Here is a 12,716-nt window from a genome sequence, read left to right as displayed (position 1 = left end):
GTGGGGAGGGAGACAAACTGGGCACGGCCAGTGGCGCTTGTGAAAGACAGAGGTACGTGCCCCCACAGAGCCGTGTGTTTCTCCCCTCTCCCCCCGCGGTGTGCTCAGGGCTGTCAAGCAGAGGGGTCCTGTGACAAGAACAGCAAGGGCCAGGCTGTTGGCCAGTGCTGAGTTTGAGCTCAGGATGGCAGATGGGCACCCAAGCCAGCATCTGCCTCCACTGAGAATCAGGCTGCCTGAAAGGCTGTGTGGCGGAAGCAGGGGCAGGCAGGACGAGGGACTGGGCTCTGTGAGGATGGGGGTGTCCTGCCCGTCAGAGCTGCCAGAGTTTCAGACATCCTGGGGACGGGAGGCCCAGGGTTAGAAAGGGATTCAGAAACCCTCACCGCATCCCCGCAAAGGGCTGTCCCCTTCTGCCCACCAACAGCCGTCAGTTGTGAGCTCGGGACAGGTGGAGGGACTTGCCGTACCCTTGGCCTCTCTGGGCCCCACGGCTGTGGCTCAGGAACCCCCTGAGCTTGCTGCCCACAGGGCAGCCTTACCTGGCAATCCAGGAGGCCCAGGGCGGCCTGAGTTGACAAATGCCTGCCAGGGAAGGGGGCAAGGCCAGCACTGAGCATGTGCTGCTTTGGCCATCGAGGCCACGGCCTACCCAGACCCCTCCCCATGGGCACACAGGGCCATGGAGGCTGTAGGAGGAGAGAGGCCATAGGGGTCTGGTTGCTCATCTCTCCAAGCCTCGGCTTTCCCGTATGAAGTGGGGCACTGCACCACAGGGCTCAAGCATTCAGCAGCACCCACACCTCGGAGCCCCCCAACTCCCATGTCCAGTCCGCCCTTTCCAAGCAGGGCAGCCCCACACTCAGATGAGCCTGCAGGGTCTATGGGAGCCACACACCTGCTCACAGGATCAACTTCGAACCTTAGCCTCCTACCCCGAGGGCCCAGAGAGCCCAGGCTGCCCCGCTAGCTTCACTGGGGAGCAGAGCTGGGGCGGAGGAAAGGAGGCCCAGAGGCTCCCCGAGGTGCTCTGCAGGGAGTGGTCAGAGGGCCCATGGGGAGGAGCATGGGCTTGTGCACCCTGGAGACTTACACTGCTGTCGTACACAGGCATTCCAGCAGGGCCAGGGGGCCCTGGAGGCCCCGGGGGGCCGGGTGGACACTGTGGGGGAGGGAAAGGGCTGGTCAGCCGTGCTCAGTTCCGGCCCTCCAAGGACCGGCACCTCTGCCCAGCACAGGGAAGGTGGAACTCGGCTAGGCGCCCTTCCCATTCCCAAGGACCTGCACCTGCCACCCTCAGGCTACCTGCCAGCTCCCCCAGGATGTAGGGAGCCTGGGGCTGGGGTGCGGCCGAGCGGCCTGGGTTTCCTTCAGAGTTTAAAAGTTAACTCTAGGACGCTCAGGTGTCTGTGTGTGAGTATATGAGTATGTGTGTGTGTGAGAGAGTATGTATGTGTATGAAAGTGTATATGTGTGTGTATGTGTATAAGTGTGTGTATGAGAGTATATGTGTGAAAGTGTGTGTATGCGTGTATGATACTGTGCGTGTGAGAGTATATGTGCATATGAGCATATCTATATGTGTGTGAGTGTAGTATATGTGTATGTATGTATGTGTGCAAGTGTGTGTGTGTATGAGAAAGAGAGTATGTGTGTGTGGTCGAGGAGCTGTGGACCGCCGGTGGAGGTGTGGTCACCTGTGAAGCCTGGGCATCCCCGCACCCTTGCCCACTGGGCTGCTGCCCACTCACCCTCATGTTGAATCCGGCGTTCCCCGGCTCCCCTTTCTCCCCTTTCAGTCCATTCATCCCCGGGCGACCCTGTGGCAGAGCAAAGTGAGTGGGCACCCCTGACCCTCTCTGTGGTCTCCCATCAGCCCTGCCCCCACGACCCTAGGGGTCCTCACCGGCCGTCCAGGAAACCCGATCTCGCCCTTGTACCCAGGCCGTCCATAGTGTCCCTACAGAGCAGAGGACATGGGGTCAGTAAGCAGAGGAGCAGGGGACACGGGGGTGCGGGTCCCAGAACCTCACCTCCCAAGTTGCCCCAGGACCCACCCAGCTGCACACCTACCAACACTCGCTGCCCAGAGTTTACAAGGGTGACCCCCGTCCCCACGCCCAGCAGGTGCAGCTCAGCCCGTGGGGCTGTGTCCACACACACGTGGCTGCACATGAAGGGTCAGCTCAGTCCCAGGAAGGCAGGGCCTTCAGTGCAGATGCAAGCTCAGAGGGGGCCTGCCCCAGCACTGGGGACTAGAGCAGATGTAGGGGTGTGGCAGGCCCCATGACCCCACCCCTCACTTCTCTGTGTGGCTGGTACCCCAGAGTGGGCATTGGCCACAAGTATGGTCGAAGGCAGACCCTGTTCATACTCACCGGGGGTCCTCGGTGGCCTGGCTCACCCTGAACAGAAACAAGTGGATTGTCAGCGTAGCTGCTGGCAGAATTCTGCCCACCGGGGAGGAGGATCCCCAGCTGGGAGATGGTTAGAAGCTGGGGTCTGAGATCGGTGGGCACACGGAGAGGGCCCACCCTGAAGTTCAGCAGTTTGGAATCTGCCAGGCCCCAGGGGTGAGCTGGCCTGGACAGCGTTCTCCCTGCCCCTGTGGGCCCAGGGAGCAGAGGGAAGGGCAGGGGCAGCAGCAGCGGCTCTCCTGGTGTGTACGTCAGGGGGTCCTCAGGCCCGGAGGCCACCCCCACAGCGTCCAGGGCCCCACCTTGCTCACAGGCCTGCTAGGTTGTCCCTGCGCCTAGGAGACCCTGGTCCAGCCCCTCTCAGACCGTATGATCATCTGCTGGGATGGACCCAGGTCAGCAGGTCCGCGGAGAAGCCACTCCCTGGCCCCAGCCGTGCAGGGGGGTAGGGGTGTCCTTTGGGTACTCCCTGGGGTCCTGTTGACCCAGGTTTGAGGAGAGGCAGCCCTGGAGGCTGAGGACAAGGAACTGGGAGCTGCCAGGTTCCTTCCTCTCCCATGGGTGAGGTCCACCCGAGTCTGCAAACCCTGCAGATTGGACTCGCCTAATAGGAGGAGAGGCCTGCTCACTCGGCCTTCAGGGCTGACTTGGACCCGGGGCCTGGAGGGTGTGAAAGATGATGGACACATTCAGCGGTCAAGGAGGGCCCTCTGCAATCCCAGACCAGTGCTAGCCAGAGCAGTCAGCAGGAGCCAGCCTCTCAGGGGACAGCCCTCGGAGCTGCTCTGTAGCGCCTGCCCTCACCTTGGCTCCTTTCTCCGGAGGGGCCAGGGCCATGCCGTCGGGATGGAAGATGGGGCCAGCCTCGCCCTTCTCACCCTGGAACGAGAGGCCCGGCCAGGGTCAACCACGGATTCCAAAAGGTCGTGGCTGCCACCTGGGTAAGCCCTCTCTTCAGGGCCCCACTGGAGAGACTGTCGAGGGAGTCCCAGCAAGGGAGAGGACCCAGGCTGGAGTCTGTCCCTGTGCCTGGCCACAGTCTGGCGGATGTGACACCAGCAGACACTGAGCACTCTCAGGGCCCCAGGGGGACTGTCCATTAAAGCACAGCTCAGCTCCTGCCAAAAGCTCTGGCCACAGAGAAGCTGTTCTCCAGGCCCTGCTGGGCACGGAGCCTTGTGGGAGTGGCCCGCAGACAGGAGACCCAGGAGGGAACCCTGTGGCCGCACCTTCTGTCCTGGGGAGCCAGGTTCTCCTCTGGAGCCCATGTCGCCCTTTGGCCCAGCTGGTCCCTGGAAAGGAGGTCACACTGGAGTGGAAGAGCCAAGGGACTTGGCCTCCCCCACCACCCTGGGAGGGCCACCTCCCTCCCACCACACGCCTGCCAGCACGAGGCTACTTACAGCAAAACCTGCGGCCCCCAGCCTGCCCTGCAGGGAAGAGGACGTGTCAGCCAGGGGTCAAGGCAGTGTCAGACACCCCCAGAAACAGCGCCCCACCAGCACCTAGAGGGCCAAGCTGGGGGCACACTCCTTAGAAACCAGGGGAGCCCGTACCTCGTGTCCCGACTCACTCCCAGTCACCTTCTGTCAGCAAACCAGCAAGGAAAGACCAAACATAACAGAGAAAAACGGTATTTAAAATTAAACTCCAACTCTCATTCCGTCAATCTTACAAGCACCCACAGAACGGCCCAAATGAAATTCAGAAAGAAAATTTGGCTTTCCTACATCTTCCGGCTTTTGTCTAAGGTTGCTCAGATGATCACTGGGGCCATCGGCCGGGCAGTTCTGACGTCTGGGCACAGGGACCCGGCTCTCAGCACAGTGCCCCCGTGCGACAGTGAGCGGGGTTGTCCTCAAGTGCACAAGCCTGCAGCGCTGCAGCTGTTAAGCTCCCTTTCTTTACTGTGCTGCGCAACTCCAGGTGCATGGCCCTGACCTGCAGCGGGTCGGTCCGCCGGTTTGGGCCTCCCTGTCGACGTCCACGTGGGCCAGCCGAGTGGCGACCGACTGGGCAGTGCTTGCGGAGTGCCCAGCCAGGAGTGCTCGCCCTGCCTGAGCCCTGCTTTACACTTCGAGTCTCCTTGCGACTATTTGTGAGGGACTGTGAAATGGCTGCTCTTAGCTGTCTGCACGCTCAGCCACATCCCTCCTCACACCACTGTCCAGAGAGGTCAAAGAGTGCATCCTAGGTCACACAGCGGATTGCGCCGGGATGCGAGCCAACATTGGCCCCCAAGCCTTACTCTTAGGTCTGCACCAAGCAGCTGCTCCCATAGCGGTCAGGGAAGTTGGTTTCTCAGCTGAGAATTTCGCATGGCTGCATGCCAGGGGGCTGTCTGCACTGTCTGCTTTGAAAGTGTGGCTTGCTCACCCAAGGGGCTCTGTGGCCCCTCCATGGCCTTGCCAAGTGCAGGGGCTACATAGGAGGGGCAAGGGACAGGTGACATGCTCAGACAAAAGAAACATGCTGCCAACAGGCAGGCCAAGGGGTTTCCCAGGAGCATTGGCAGGGCAGCCAAGGAACCATGGAGACCCCGGGGCCGAGGAACGTTCTAGACACTGTCATGGTCCTTTGTCAAAGATCAACGGTAGAGCCCCTTTTACCTTTCCTGGGAAGGGTCCCTAGATTGAGGATGAGCATTTGGGACTATACACTCAAGGCTGGAGGAAGGGAACCAGTCTGGGGTGGTATCGACTGTAAGGCTGGCCGCGTGGGTCACTTCCAGAGGGTCCCATCTGTGTGGTCCACAACCTTGGCTCCCCAGGGCACCAGGACCCATTGTCACTGCGGTGAGCATGCGCACGCACGGAGACCAGTTTCTAAGGAAAGGGTGTGGCCTGCCCTTACCTCCCTGTCTGGCCCCTGTGACAGAAGGACTGGGCTGCCCATCTGTCCCCACCTGCAGGCACCGGCCCCCCCCACCAAAGTGCTCATGTCCGATTGGGATACTTAGGGGACGGTGGTTTCTCAGCCCCTAACCTTGACTCTCCATTCCAAACTTCTTTCTGCGGTGAAAGGCACTGGCCTCCCCGCCTGACCTTTTTCTCTTCCTTTTAAAATGTCTTGCCAGAAGGAGGCCCAGTGGCTGATTCTGAGTAGAACCAACAGGGGGAAAGGAGGGAAGTAAGTTGGGAAATGGGTGTGTCTTTGGGGTCACTCTATGGGGGTGCTGACTGAAGGCCCCGTTTCCAGCCCACAGTGGTCTGGGCTCTGCCCTGCACCAGAGGTGACTGAAGCGGTAGGCGTGGGTGCCTGGCTGGGAAAGGCATTCGCCATGGTACCCTTACGTCCTGCTCTGCTGACACGTAGACCACAGGGCCCGGGGGTCCAGGTGGCCCTGGGAGTCCAGGCTGCCCCACGCCGTCCTTTCCTGGGTCACCCTGGAAGAGAAGACCTCATTCTTAGCTCTTTGCTTGGGGGTGGGGGTGGGAGAACTGTCACACAGTTGTGAACAGGTTCCCGTAGCCAAACCCATATTTGAAGAGGGGTGTCCCTGGAGCTCACCGGACATGAAGAGGCATCTAGGGGCTGAGGTCAGTCAACCCCAGGGACCACTGTGCCCCACACCCGTCTTCTGCACTTCCTCATTGTGGTGCGGGCTTTGTGCTCCTCCCTGGTCCCGGCATCCCTCCCCATGCAGGGCAGGCACCCCATCACTGACGGCCACCAATTGGAGTTACTGGGGCCACACGTGCACAGCAGTGGGAGAGGGCAGTGAGCGGCACCCCTCCCACGGCCTCACTGGGGACACGCACCTTTGCTCCTTGACTGCCTTTGTCGCCTTTGGGTCCCTGCAGAAAGGGGAAGGAGGGGGTTCACCGTGATCACAAAGGGGTGCAGAGAAGGCAGGTGGTGACTGGACAACTTCAGGAAGACATGTGGACCCGGGGCCTGTGCTCCAAGGAGCCACTCACAGGATCCAGGGGTGACGTGGCGGGCCCAGGTACGCCCGGGTCCCCAGGAAGGCCCCAGGTGTCAGCTCTCTCCATGACATGGCCTTGTAGGAACTCCCACCCCTCTGGGGGCTCCCAGCGCAGGGTCAGCAGATAGGAGCCATCTGACCCTCCAACCCCAGGGGACTCACAGGAGCAGTTCTCTCACCTGGGGCCCGGCTGCACCCTCTCTGCCGGGAAGGCCGGGGAACCCCGCAGGGCCTTCCCCTCCAGCTTCTCCCTGAATGACAGGACGCGAGAGAAACACGTCAGGCTCGTGGCTGCACCCCCGTGGGTTTTGGGGAGCTGGCCTTGTTCCACCGCCGTGTCTCCCCACACCGGGGAGGGAGTGGGGAGGTTGGTGTCAGGTGGAGGCCTGGTGGACCCAGGGCAGGAAGGAGGAGCAATCTTGGGACACAGGGACACTGGGACCAGGCCTAGGTGGTAGTGGACATCAAAGGGGGTCGCTTTTGAAACAGGCACATTAGTGGTAGCTGCCAGGAGGTCTTGGGAAAGATGGGTGGGCATAATGGCCTCACTGGACCCTTGGAGTGTGCCCATATCACCTCATTTACTTACAGAAGCTGGGAGATGGGCTTAGCGAGACAGAAGGAGCCACAGGCCCCTCCCTTGCCCTTGAACTGGGGGTTGTGGGTTATCTGAACCAGAGAAAAGGATCTCACCTTGGCCCCAGGTGTTCCAGGATCCCCCTAAAATGGATGAAGTGCCCCTGTGAGCGCAGTGCATAGGCAAGCCCACTCCTGCAGCAGCACCACCCACTCCCCCACCCCAACTGTGCCTCCCAGGGAGGGAGGGGGTGCTAGTGAGTGATGGCTGCATCTCACACAGCCCCCCAGGCCCCCACCCAAATGTCAGGGCTGAGGCAATGATTGGGGCACGTAGTGCAGCTTGTGCAAAGGGCCTGAGGCCCACTGCTTGCCAAGGTCAGGAAGTCACATGCTAAGGGACACACGGTCTGGACTGTTCTGGAAGCTGTTTGCCTCTAAGACGGTTCCATTAGTTTCACCACTAGAAGCTCGCCCCCAGGTGATAGCCCTTTTGGGCCTCCTGCCCTGTCCCACCCCCTTGGGCATGCAGGAGTAACTGGGGGCAGTGATGCCAGACCCATGGGGCTCTTGTTTGTCCTCAAAGCATGGAGCCTGGCACATGGCCTGGAAGAGACGCTCCCAGGCCCTTTCAGGGAAGCCAGCCCCGCTTTTCCCACGGCTCCACGCTAGGGCTTCCCTGCCATTGAGCGGGACATGGGTTGGGGTCACTCCAGGTTCCTTGCTGAGCCCTGCCTCTCTGTCCCTCAGCACTTGCACTGCAGACACAAGAACCGAAGGACCAGGTCACAGCAAGTGGACAGCTGGACAAAGGCCCCCTGCTCCTGCTGCGTGACGCTCAGGGAGGGGCTGGGTGGGGCTTTACTCCCCCTCTAGGCTTCTCTGCCTTTGGCAAAGTCTTTCCCCAGGGGTCAGAAACCACGGGGGTCAGTGGGGCAGGGACCCTGAGTGTGGTCCTCACTGACCTTGTGTCCCGGAGGGCCAGTGGGTCCCTGTTGGCAGAGAAGAAGCAATGGCATTAGTGCAGCCTCTGGGCCCTGGTTCACTGCCTTAGCCCCGCAGAACGGAGCGGCCGTCCTGGCTCCACGAACTTGTGGGCATTGGTCAGCCAGGCTGACCAGCGGGCATGGATGGGCTTGGGGTCTCAACGGGGCTGAGGAGGTGCCATGAGTGTCCCAAGTGGGGGTCCTGAGGTCCTCCCTGGATGCCTTTTATTTAACTGAGAATAATAACTAAGTATGTGTGCGCCTTTAGCAAAGGGGAGTCTTAACCAGGTGGTGCCTTAACCAGGGCTCCTAAGGGGTGGGGGCACCCCCTGTTTCCCCACATGCTGTTCCTCCCTGGGCGTTCTTTGCTAGCAGGGTGCTGGGCGTATCCCGGCTGTGCTATCTTATCTGGGGTACGGTGCTGCCTTGCTGAGCTGAGCCTTGACCATGCTCTGGGAACAGCAGATTCAATGGGAGCTCGCAGGGATGCCCCCGAGTCTTGAATCTTACTCAGGCTAAAGGATGCTGCTTCCTAAGTTAGAGCCATCCGAGGAAACCAATGGCTTCTTCCAGGGTCCAATCCACCCCCAGTGGTCTCTGCCCATCTTGGGGACTAGCTTCTCCCCTCCACTGACTCTGGGCCCACAGTGGAGGGTTTCAGAAGGGTGCAGGGGCCAGGATGGGACCGTGACCTGGAGCAAGTCCCCCAGCAACCCCGTGGGACCGCCACTGTCCTCGAGATGCCAGTCCAGGGGCATCTTCCTGTGAGGGTCTTGCTCTGGAGGCCCAAGGACCCACCCAGTGGGCAGTACCTGTGGTCCGGTGGAGCCGGTGGACCAGAAGGGCCCTCCAGAACCTTCCATGTCATCCTGGAGAGAAACAAGGAAGGGATACTTGGGTCTGCTCTGCTCTGTCAGGAGACCACCCTCGGGATGAGTGAGGTCCATGCCATGCTGGGGCTGTTGCTGCAGGGTTCACCCTCAGGGCCCCCGTGCAGTCCTGGGCTGGGAGGGGCTGCAGAGCAGGGCTGTGGGGCTGCATGGAAGTCCCCTTAGCATCCAGAGACCACGAAAGCAAGGTCAAGTGGGCAGGGTGGGCTAGGTGCATTCCCAGCACGGGGGTTGGGGGCGGGGGAGCTCCAACCCTGGCAGTTTCAGCAGTAGGCAGTGTGGGGGCTGCTTCCTCCCCACCTGCGCAGGCACTGTGCACACATGACATGACCAGCGATCATGAGGTGACCAGTGGGGTGGACTGAGGTCAGTGCCCTGCCTGTGGCAGAAGAGTCATGGGGGCCAGACTAGCTGCTACTCACAAATCCTGCTGCTGCAAATCCTGGTCCTGGTGGCCCTGGGGGTCCAGGAGGACCTGGGGGTCCTTGCGGTCCAGCTGGTCCAGGGTCTCCAGCTAGGCCATGCCTCCCAGGAGCACCAATGGGACCGGGGTCTCCCCGACCACCCTGCAGAGTGGGAAGAGGGACTGGGTGATTGTGTCCTCAGGGTTTCAGCTGAACCCCAACGCCACCCACAGCACCCCAACGACCCTCATTCTCTTAGCACGATTAAAACATAACTGAAAACGCAAGGAAGCCGGGCACGCCCGGAGCTTTTCTCTCCCTGCTGGGTCGAGGACAACCGTGTTCACTGAGCAGCAAGACAGAGGCACCAGCCTCAGGCCTCATTCGAGGCGCATGCCGGGCACGGGGCGAAGCATGCTGCCCGCACCCACGGCTGAGTTACCTCCGGCCCAGGGCCCCCGCAGCTGGGGGGTAGCGAGAAGGAGCTGCAGCAGGAGCGGGAAGGAGCCCCAGCGCTGCTGGAAGGAGTGAATGGAAGAGAGAGGGGAGAGCGGAGCTTAGAGAGAGCCAGGGTGCGGGCTCGGCCCAGGACCCCAGGGCCACTGGTAACATCCTGGGGAGGAGCCAGCAGGGGCGGCAGGTAGTGCGACAGACAGGTCCTGAAGCATGTCTGCTGCCCTCAGTCCTGGAATCTGAGGGAACAGGTAGGAGGAGGCAGGTGGAGCTCGGAGGATGGAGATCAGGGGGTGGGGCAGAGAGGGCTTCGATAAAGGGCGCTAGTGCAGGTCATCCACACAGGACCCTGGGGGGCACTGAGCGGCTCCAGGTTTCAGCGTCCCTATCTTAGAAGGGGGTCGGAGTTTAGAATCCAGTGTCCTCTCACCCTCAGGGGCCCCTGAATGGGATGGCGGGAGGGCCTTGGCAAGCCTGGTTGGTGCATAGCAAAGGGGCCCCTGCCTGTCAGTCAGGACTGGGGTTCATGGGAGACAGGCCACCGGATTCTATGGGGACACAGTGCAGGTGCCACCTTCTCATGGCACCCACATTCTCCTCCAGCCCCTCACCAGGGAGGGGCCCACTCACCTGCCGATGCCGCCGTCCCCACCCCTGGGAACCCCACCCCTGTTTCTATCCATATCTTTATCCCAAATGTTGCTATGAGTTCTTAACCTTGCTGGTCACTGTCTGCTTAGAGATTACTAACATGTCGCCACCTGATTTCTCCAGGGCTAGTTTTATTGGGATCTTACATTCTATTTAGTATTATTGTTATTATTGGTATTAATTGTACCTAGTGCTTTTGATCATTTTTAAAATCTCATATGTGTCTTTAGATTTTTATATTGAGAAAATTGTGGTTTTTTTAACCTTTCTAATCTCACTTTTTAGTATTCTTTCCCCCAGCATTTAACCTTTTCTCTCATCTTAACCGTCGTCCCCAGAACTTGAAGCTCGCATTTCTATGCACACGTGTGTATCTACATGTACCTCAGAAGCCTGGGGGCGTGGTGGCTGTGAGGGAGGGGCTAACTGCGAGGTGAGCAGTTCAAACCACCGGCTACTCCTCCGGAGAAGACAGGCCTTTTCTACTCCCGTAAAGAGTGACAGTGCTGGAAACTCACAGGGGCAGGTCTACCCTGAGTTGACAACAGCTGATGGCAGGGAGTTTGTTTTTTGGCATATACACGTATACGCATGTACAGACGTGTGTGTATATATGTGCGAGGAGGTGCATACATATATTTGAGCATATACATAACGGTTGCTCATGGTAGCAAAGGTTTGGGCTCAGGAGCTAACATAAAGCTTGGTGGGTGAAACCCACCCAGAGATTCTGGACGAAAAAGATCTGGGGTTCCGCTTCTATTAATATTATAACCAAGAAAACCCCACAGGACCATTCAACTCGGGGACACACAGGGTCCCCAGGAATACAGGGAGGGCGACTTAGAACAATAACAAATATGCAGGTCTGCACTGACTGTAAACCTGTTAGCCTTCCATTAACAACTGAGCCCCCTCTCAACTCCTCTCCCCATCGCTCCCTACTGGGGCTCATGCTGCCGCCCCTCCGCCCCAGACCCAGGGCCCGAAGTCCCAGTCTCTGTCCGGTGGCTTCGCTGGCAGACAGCACCTTTGACCTGCCCAGGAAGGAGTGGAAGGAATAATGGTTTTGACTTGAAGGGTCCTAGCCTAGAGCAAGCCTCTTGGTTTGCCTGTGGTGGGAAGGGGGGTGTCACGGCACCTAGCTCTGCTGGGGCTCACCTATCTTCCAGGTGGCCCTTCTGCTTCCTGCCGGGTCGAACACTGCTAGTTAGATACGCAGTCTGTGGCCCTGGACCCCAGACCTACCTCCAGAGGAGGTCCAGGGCCTTTAGAATGGGGCTTTGACTGGCTTGGAATTTCCAGCACTAGACTGGGGCCTCTGGTCCTCTAGGGTCTGAGCTACTCCCTCCAGACCCCACTCAACTCAGTAGGCCTGAGCCCTGAGAACATTCCCTAGTCCCCTCAGCTTGTTCTCCGAGGCACTGGCCGTCTGGCCCCTGGGGCAGTGGAACTCCAGGGGTTCAACTGGAACCCAACGCAGGTCAGGGTGCACCTCAAAAGCAAGCCTGAAGGAGCTCAGCTCCCTTGGGAGTACGGGAGGGACCCTGCTGGGTTCTCGGGCCACAAAGGCAATGCCCACCCAGAGCAGGCTCCTCTCCTCTTCCTACATTCCCGGAGGCCTCCTCTTGCCTAGGAGCAGGTTTACAAGGGAGATCTGACCTCCCCTTTTTAGCACCACAATGCCTCTGACCTCCGAGTCCTCCTTCCTAGTCTGTCCTCTGTCTGGAAGCTCCGCCGACACCTGTTTCCTTTGGGTGACCCTGCTGGCATGTGAAATATCAGTGACACAGCTTCTAGCATCACAGCAACTCGCAAGCCACCCCAGTACGACGGACTGACCAAGAAACGGCCAGCGTCCTCCTTAGAGGCAGGGCCCAGACGCTGGGCCTGTCGTCAGGAGAGCAGGCCCTGCAGGAACTCCCCCTGCTGGGGGAAGGAGGGAAGCGGTGGAGAGAGGAAGCCCCTCAAGGAGCTGGATGGATGCGGGGCTGCAACGGTGGGCTCGGGCACAGGCACAGGGTCGCGCACAGTGTGCTGACAGCTTGCAGGCTGCTGAGACGCAGGAAGCCGTGCCCCCGGCACCACAAACACCAGCAGCAGCATCCACGGCGGACAAGTGTCAGCAGCGCTTCCGGACTGAGACAGCTCTTCCGGAGGGAGAGGGGCCTGGTGATCTAATGAAAATCATCCAGAGAAAGCCCTGCGGCTCACAAGACAGCACTCCCCAGGTCATGCTGGATGGCGAGGCTCTCTGAATTGCAGGCTTTCTTCAGCCCAGGAGGCCGCGAGGAGTCAAGGCTGGCTCAACAGCCACCAGCAAGCACCCCGGAGGAGGAACAGGTGGCAGGGTAGACCAGAGGCCCTCGGCCAGGCACAGGCAGCCTCACAGAGAGGCTCCATTCACCAGG

At 60.0% G+C, this 12,716-nt stretch overlaps 1 protein-coding gene across 2 annotated transcripts in view; it reads right to left on the bottom strand.

Annotated features, from left to right (window-relative positions):
• The window catches only part of COL18A1 (collagen type XVIII alpha 1 chain), a 104,766-nt gene that overhangs the window by 8,429 nt on the left and 83,621 nt on the right, over nt 1-12,716 (bottom strand). For both annotated transcript variants that reach the window (XM_045284595.1, XM_045284594.1), the window contains exons 15-30: nt 9,220-9,363; nt 8,720-8,776; nt 7,887-7,913; nt 7,039-7,065; nt 6,525-6,596; nt 6,179-6,214; nt 5,711-5,803; nt 3,974-4,003; nt 3,821-3,847; nt 3,647-3,709; nt 3,222-3,296; nt 2,379-2,405; nt 1,907-1,960; nt 1,752-1,820; nt 1,094-1,162; nt 543-585 (exon numbers count right to left, since the gene is read on the bottom strand). In XM_045284595.1, coding sequence (XP_045140530.1) covers nt 543-585; nt 1,094-1,162; nt 1,752-1,820; nt 1,907-1,960; nt 2,379-2,405; nt 3,222-3,296; nt 3,647-3,709; nt 3,821-3,847; nt 3,974-4,003; nt 5,711-5,803; nt 6,179-6,214; nt 6,525-6,596; nt 7,039-7,065; nt 7,887-7,913; nt 8,720-8,776; nt 9,220-9,363 — 913 coding nt within the window. The remainder of the gene's footprint in view (nt 1-542; nt 586-1,093; nt 1,163-1,751; nt 1,821-1,906; nt 1,961-2,378; nt 2,406-3,221; nt 3,297-3,646; nt 3,710-3,820; nt 3,848-3,973; nt 4,004-5,710; nt 5,804-6,178; nt 6,215-6,524; nt 6,597-7,038; nt 7,066-7,886; nt 7,914-8,719; nt 8,777-9,219; nt 9,364-12,716) is intronic.

This window comes from Echinops telfairi, unplaced genomic scaffold (genome assembly GCF_000313985.2).
Source record: "Echinops telfairi isolate 266 unplaced genomic scaffold, ASM31398v2 ScPeMD7_7469;HRSCAF=8507_0, whole genome shotgun sequence".
In the NCBI taxonomy this organism is placed as follows: Eukaryota; Metazoa; Chordata; class Mammalia; order Afrosoricida; family Tenrecidae; genus Echinops; species Echinops telfairi.
This window is presented reverse-complemented; position numbering and strand designations above follow the sequence as displayed.